We start from the raw sequence: 7690 nt of genomic DNA, 5'->3' as shown, positions 1-7690 counted from the left end.
CTGTCACCAGACTGAAATCCAGTGGTGTGATTAAGGCTTATGGCAGCCGCCACCTCCCAGGCTCAGGTGATCCTCTCACCTTAGCTGCCCGAGTAGCTGGGACTACAGATGCCCACTACCACACCTAATTTTTCTATATTTTGTGGAGACGAGGCCTCACCATGTTGCCCAGGCTTGTCTTGAACTGGGCTCAAGTGATCCACCAGCTTTGGCCTCCCAGAGTGCTCAGATTACAGGCATAAGCCACTGCGCCCGGTCAACATTTTTTTTAAAGCTGCATTAGCACAGAGAACAAACACCATGTTGTTTTAGGGATGGGGAGATGTCACTAACAGAATATCTCAGAAGCCAGACTGAAACTTCCATAGGGAAAAACAAGATTTAGCTTCCTTGGTTTGGGGAATATTCCTCTTGGTTGCCAGAAAAGACCCACTGACATTCACACCCATTGTGATTCACAGCCCCAGTGTGGTACAAATGCTTGTGATGTGGAAAAATCTTCAGGTGCTCTTCTCCTTTCCTTTCTGCCATCAGAATAAACTTTATGTCCTTCGGGTCAGACCTGTTGGGACCTGGTGGCACACCCTCCCCTTCCTCATGGGCTCCAAACTTCATCTTTTCAGTGACTGCAATGGGTATCCTCAAAGGAACCAGGAGCTATTTCTTTTTTTTTTAATTGTAAATCTTTAAATTTTGAAGTCTTCATTAAAAGTCCTCAAAATCAAGGTCTTCTTGTGAAAGGAGTTAACATGCATGTTAAGTGGGAATTACGCATCATCGCTCCTAACTTTTCTTATTCAAATAATCAAATAGGGACATTGAGGAATAGGCGAGAACTAAGAAAAAAAAAAGAACAACTTCCTTGGGTTTTGTAGCATTCTCTTTTTGGAAGTCCATGAAATAAGGGAAGTTGTATACCATTCCTGGTGGTCACCTATGATTTGTCTGAAATATGTTTTTTGTTGTTGCTATTTTCGAGACAGATTCTCCCTCTGTCGCCCAGACTGGAATGCAGTGGTGTGATCTTGGCTCACTGCAACCTCCACCTCCTGGGTTCAAGTGATTCTCCTGCCTCAGCCTCCTAATTAGCTGCAATTACAGGCACATGTCACCATGCCCAGCTAATTTTTTTTTTAAATTTTTAATAGAGACGGGGTTTCACATGTTGGCCAGGCTGGTTTTGAACTCCTGGCCTCAAGTGATCTGCCCACCTCAGCCTCCCAAAGTGCTGGGATTACAGGCATGAGCCACCACACCTCACTGAAAATTGACTTTAATAACATAGACCCACTGTGGAGAGAGAAAGAATGAATATGAATTACCGTCTTGGTTAAAATATTCCTGGGCTCTAATTCCATGTCTATCAGGCAACCTTCTTGGGGTTAATTTGAGCTCGAGTGTCCTCATGACAAGAAGAGAAAACTTTAAACAATGAGCATGAGGGTTTGTTTGTGAACACTGACATTTGAATTCTGAATTTTTTTTCTTTTTGTTTGGAGACAGGGTTTCCTTGTGTCGCCCAGGCTATAGTGCCATGGTGTGATCTCACCTCACTGCAACCACTGCCTCCCAGGTTCAAGTGATTCTCATGCCTCAGTCTCCCGAGTAGCTGGGATAACAGGCATCTACAACCATGCCTGGCTAGTTTTTGTATTTTTAGTAGAGACAGGCTTTCACTACATTGACAGGCTGGTCTCAACCTCTTGACCTCAGGTAATCCACCCGCTTTGGCCTTCCAAAGTACTGGGATTACAGGTGTGAACCACAGTGCCTGGCCATGAATTCTAAAATTTATATAGAAATACAAAGGACCTAGAAAGCCAAAGCAATCTTAAAAATATTATTGGAAGATTTATACTACCAGGTATCAACAGTATTGGTGCAAGGATAAACAGACCAGGCAAAAGAACACAGAATACAGAAACAGCGACATCCACGGTCACATAATGAGCAAAGCCACACCTCCACAGTCATGTGATGAACAACACAAACACCACTGCAATTAGTGTGGGAAAGGCCAGTCTCTTCTGTGAATGGTGCTGAGTCAATCTGGCATTTGTGTGAAAACAAACAAACAAACAAACAAACAAAAAACACCATAAACAAAAATTAACTTAAAGTGGAGCACAGACCTAAATATATAGCTAAAACTATAAAACTTCTAGAATGAAACACAGGAGAAAAATCTTAGTGACTTTATGTTTGGCAAAGAGTTCATAAATATGACAAAAAAAAACATTAAAAAGGAAAAAAATGGATAAATTGGACATCATCAAAACTAAAACCTTTTGCCCTAAGGGGCAAGCCACAGGCTAGGAGGAAATACTTTTGAAATATATCCAACAAAGGACTTTTATCTAGCATTTAGTAACTGCAGGCTGTGTACAGTGGCTCACACTTGTAATCCCAGCACTTTGGGAGGCTGAGGCAAGCGGATTACCTGAGGTCAGGAGTTCAAGACCAGCCTGACCAACATGGTGAAACCCCATCTCTAGTAAAACACAAAATTAGCCAGGCATGGTGGCGCATGCCTATAATCCCTGCTACTTGAGAGGCTGAGGCAGGAGAATTGCTTGAACCCAGGAGGCGGAGGTTGCAGTGAGCTGAAATCACGACATTGCACTCCAGCCTGGGCAGCAAAAGAAAAACTCCATCTCAAAAAATAAAAAACCAAATTTACTAAGAATCTGCTTGCTGTTAAAATTTTTTTTCTTTTTTTCTGAGACAGAGTCTCGCTCTGTCACCCACGCTAGAGTGCAGTGGCACAATCTCAGCTCACCATAACCTCCACCTCCCCGGCTCAAGCAATTCTCCTGCCTCAGCTTCCTAAGTAGCTAGGATTACAGGCGTACATCACCATGCCTGGTTAATTTTCAATTTTTTTAAGTAGAGACGGGGTTTCATCACGTTGTCCAGTCTGGTCTCAAATTGCTGACCTCGTGATATGTCCGCCTCAGCCTCCCAAAGTGCTGGGACTACAGGTGTGAGCCACCACGTCCAGCCTGCTGTTAAAAATTTAAAACAACAAAACAACAAAACCCCTACAATTTAGACAGGCTACCACAATGGCTAAAATTAAAAAGGCTTACTGGCTGGGCTCTGTGGCTCCTGCCTGTAATGCTAGCACTTTGGGTGGCCCAGGTGGGAGGATCGCTTAAGCCCAGGAGTTTGAGACCAGCGTGGGCACCACAGTGAGACCCTGTCTCAAAAACACCACCACCACTTTTAGTTAAGCAAATTTTTTAAAAAACAAGGTTTACCAAACCAAGTGTTGGCCAGGATACAGAAAAACAGAAACTTTCACTCACTGTTGGTGGGAATGTGGTGCAATCATTTTGGAAAAAGTTTGGCAGCTTCATAAAAAGGTAAACAAGCACCTGCCATATGGCCCAGCCATTCTCCTAGGTATTTACTCAAGAGAAATGAAAGCATATGTCCATGCAAAGACAACAGAAATGTTCAGGGCAGTTTTATTTGCAGTAGCCCCCAAACTGGAAACAACCCAAATGTGCATCAACAGCTGAATGGAAAAACAAATTATGTGGTGTTTTCCATACAATGAAATACTATTCAGCAATAAAAAGCAATTAATTGTTAATAAATACAACAACAGTGATAAATCTTAAAATAATTATGCTGCAAGAAGCCAATGCCAAAAAATACGTACTGAGGCGGGCACGGTGGCTCACGCCTGCAATCTCAGCACTTTGGCAGGCCAAGGTGGGCAGATCACTTGAGGCCAGGAGTTCAGGACCAGCCCAGCCAACATGGTAAAACCCTTTCTCTACTAAAAATACAAAAAATAGCCCAGTATGGTAGCAGGCACCTGTAATCCCAGCTACTTGGGAGGCTGAGGCAGGAGAATCACTTTTACCCAGGAGGGCAGAGGTTGCAGTTAGCAGAGATCCCATCACTGCACTCCAGCCTGGGCAACAAAGCAAGACTCTGTCCAAAAAAAATACATATACACACACACACACACACACATACACGCACACATACATATGTATGCATATAGAAAATGCAAGTTAGTATGTAGTGATGGGAGCAGAGGAAACTTCTGGAGGTAATGGATAACTCCAGATGGATACCTTATCTTGATTTTGGGAACGATTTCACATAACAAATTATCAAAACACTTCACATTATTCATTAGAAATATATGTAGTTGATTATGTCAATTATACCTCAGTAAAATTATTACAGAAGTTTCCTAGGAGGTGACACTATCACTGGGCTCTGCCCCAGCTTTTGAGCTTTCCTGGAGCTGGGTCTGTCCCTTGAAGTCAAGTGGGTGGGCTTAGCAGGTAGGATGGACTTCATTTCCTTCCACTGTCTGTACACATGGCATTTGTCCTTCAAACATGCCCAGCTACTTCCTTCCTGAACCCCCAGGTCTTCAAGGCACTGGGGTCTCCTCATTGTTTTAGCATGAATGTCAAGGGCCTTCACTGAGCACGTCTAAATTAGTTCCTGCCCTCACTCTGTCCCAAAATTACTTTCTGTATTTCTGTTTTTTCTTCACTGTACATATCAGAACTAGTTTGTGTGTGTGTGTGTGTGTGTGTGTGTTTTGAGATGGAGTCTCACTCTGTTACCCAGGCTGGAGTGCAGTGATGCAATCTCTGCCGACTACAACCTCTACCTCCTGGGTTCAAGTGATTCTCCTGCCTCAGCCTCCTGAGTGGCGGGGACTACAGGCGCGTGCCACCACACCTGGCTAATTTTTTGTATTTTTAGTAAAGACAGGGTTTCTGTGTTTGCCAGGATAGTCTCAATCTCCTGACCTTGTGATCTGCCCACCTCAGCCTCCCAGTGCTGGGATTACAGGCGTGAGCCACCATGCCTGGCCTAGGCATTCTTACTCATTTAGTCATTCATTTTTTTGGGTGGAGGGGATGAAGTTTCACTCTTGTTGCCCTTCCAAAATGCTGGAATTTACAGGTGTGAAACACGGTGCCCGGCCCTCTTTTTATTTTTTAACACAGGGTCTCTATGCTGGAGTGCAGTGGCACAATGACTGCTCACTGCAGCTTTGACCTCTTGAGCTCAGGTGATCCTCCCACCTCAGACTCTTGAGTAGCTGGGACTACAGGCGCATGCCACCATGCCCAGCTAGTTGGTTTTTGTAGAGGTGGAGTTTTGCCATGTTGGCCAGTCTGCCCTTTCATTTTCATCTATTCCTATTATTTTTTTTTGAGACGGAATTTTGCTCTTTTTGTCCAGGATGGAGTGCAATGGCGCAATCTCGGCTCACTGCAACCTCTGCCTCCTAGGTTCAAGTTATTCTCCTGCCTCAGCCTCCTGAGTAGCTGGGACTATAGGCCCGCGCCACCACGCCTGGCTAGTTTTGTATTTGTAGTTTTACTAGAGACAAGGTTTCACCATGTTGGCCAGGCTGGTCTCCAACTCCTGACCTCAGGTGATCCACCCACCTCGGCCTCCCAAGGTGCTAAGATTACACGTGTGAGCTGTAATCATCCCCTGCACCCTGTCATCATCTATTCTATTATCTTCCTCCCTGCTCAGTCGGTGCCCCATCAAAATCCCTATCACTGGTGGTGCACCCATCCCATAGATGCTGTAGGTGCTGGCTGATAACTCTTAGCTGCCCCTGACATAACATGTAGAAGGATACAAAATACTGGCTCTCTTGCCTTAATGAGGCCTAAGTGTGATGCCATTTGTGCTCAGAGTTCTCCATGACAGCAAGCGGAAGCTAGTCTCTATGTGAGATCACACTCTGCCTCAGCCTTAGCCTTTTCCCTGCCCTGTCTTGCTTCCCTCACCCCCTTTTCCTGAGAGCACTTCCCCAATAATTCACTCGAGCAAGAATGCTCATCTTAGGCTCTGCTTCTAGGGAACCTGACCCATGACACCCTCTGTTAGCTTCCTCAGAAACTATCTTGTTAGTTCCTCTAGAACAAATTCCTGTCTTGGACTCTGCTTATGACCACCCCCTTCATTCCCCTGCCAGGGATGACAGCTTAATGAGGGCAATATCTTCTTCACTTCGCTAGAATTGTTCCTAGAACACAGTACGTGATCAATGATGCACTGAATGCATGCAGCAGAGAGCCCAGGGTCTGTCTGACAGCTCAGCAGTCAGCAACCCTTCTGTCCTGCAGTAGCCCGGCCTGGAGGTATTGTGAGTCATAGCAGGTAGACAGGAGCTGAGTGGGTCACAGATAGGGTCAGACCTGGGACGGCAGCTCAGCAACTCCACCACATCTTCCAGGTGAGGCACAGCATACAGTGAGAACTAATGGGGAAGGGTCCTCTGACAAGATACAATCTCAAGGGTGGGCCTAGATGTGGACTTCCAGAGACCATCTCCCTGAACCACATCTTGGGGATGGCATATACCATCCAGCCTCTGCCTAGCTATATGTGAGGGATAAGTGTGTTATGAATTAATGAAGGTATAACAGAGGGAAGCCTGCTCCAATTCTTTTTCTTCTCACTGTCCATGGGCAGGAGAGGAATTAACAACAACACATAGCTCCTTGGCCAGGCGTGGTGGCTCACGCCTGTAATCCTAGCACTTTGAGAGGCCAAGGTAGGCAGATCACGAGGTCAGATTGAGACCATCCTGGCTAACACTGTGAAACCCCATCTCTACTAAAAATACAAAAAATTAGCCAGGCGTGGTGGCATATGCAGGTAGTCCCAGCTACTAGGGAGGCTGAGGTGGGAGAATTGCTTGAACCCCAGAGGTGGAGGTTGCAGTGAGCTGAGATCATGCCACTGCACTCCAACCTGGGCTACAGAGCGAGACTCCATCTCAAAAACAAACAAACAAAAACACATAGCTCCCTTTTTCACATAATAGAATCAGCACTTACTGGGCGGGGGAGTACAGGGAGAAGTGAGCAAAATGGGACTTGTCTGTTATCTGAACTTTGGATTCCCTTAGGGCATAATCTGTTTGGAACAAAAAGTCATGTCTAGTGTGCACAATCCCTATTACTTTGAGCCCTATGCATATCTCTAGCCCATGGTGCACACCCCAGGATGTCAGTGAACACACTGGACCATGGTCTACACAGGCATCTGTCTTCCAAGCTGGATCTGGAGCATCTTGAGGGCAGGCAGAGGCTGTTTCAGGTCCTCCTTCCAAGACCAGGGCCTGGCACAGAGCAGATGCTAGTTGACTGAATGATGAGGGCAATCATGCTGTTGGGTATGCTAGACAGCCTCCCAGATTGTTTCCAGAATCCAGATCTAACCCTAGCTTTGTAATCCTTCAGCAGTTCCCTCTTACACACAAGAGGAAGTATAAACTTCTGAGCCTGCCTGTACAGCACCCTCACATAGTGCCCACCTTCCCAGCTTCCTCTTCTGCTCTTCCCAGCACCAATCCTATCCAAGCTAGTGTTCACATCTGAAACATGAAAGTCCTGTCGGGCACGGTGGCTCACACCTGTAATCCCAGCACTTTGTGAGGCCGAGGCGAGCGGATCACCTGAGGTCAGGAGTTCGAGACCAGCCTGGCAAACATGGTGAAACCCCATCTCTACTAAAAATACCAAAAAAATTAGCCACGCATGGTGGCAGGTGCCTGTAATCCCAGCTACTATGGAGGCTGGGACAGGAAAATTGTTTGAAGCTGGGAGGCGGAGGTTGCAGTGGGCAAAGATCGTGCCATTGCACTCCAACCGCAACGACAAGAGCGAAACTACGTTTAAAA

The 7690-nt window shown here is 45.9% G+C and overlaps 2 protein-coding genes across 3 annotated transcripts in view; one reads left to right on the top strand and one right to left on the bottom strand.

The window, feature by feature from the left end:
* The window catches only part of CANX (calnexin), a 59622-nt gene that overhangs the window by 48779 nt on the left and 3153 nt on the right, over nt 1-7690 (bottom strand). Inside the window, exon 2 of one of the 2 annotated variants that reach the window (XM_017517251.2) lies at nt 7009-7129. The exons of the other annotated variant lie outside the window; for it this stretch is intronic. The gene's annotated coding sequence lies outside the window, so the exon portion shown is untranslated. The remainder of the gene's footprint in view (nt 1-7008; nt 7130-7690) is intronic. 2 annotated transcript variants of the gene reach the window in all.
* Nucleotides 487-7690, top strand: part of CBY3 (chibby family member 3) — a 10685-nt gene continuing 3481 nt past the window's right edge. The window contains 1 exon segment of the mRNA XM_017517255.2: nt 487-635. Coding sequence (XP_017372744.2) covers nt 487-635 — 149 coding nt within the window.

The sequence above is a fragment of the Cebus imitator genome, unplaced genomic scaffold (genome assembly GCF_001604975.1).
Source record: "Cebus imitator isolate Cc_AM_T3 unplaced genomic scaffold, Cebus_imitator-1.0 Scaffold625, whole genome shotgun sequence".
Lineage (NCBI taxonomy): Eukaryota > Metazoa > Chordata > Mammalia > Primates > Cebidae > Cebus > Cebus imitator.
Note: the sequence above shows the minus strand (reverse complement) of the source record. Positions and strands in the feature narration are given on the sequence as shown.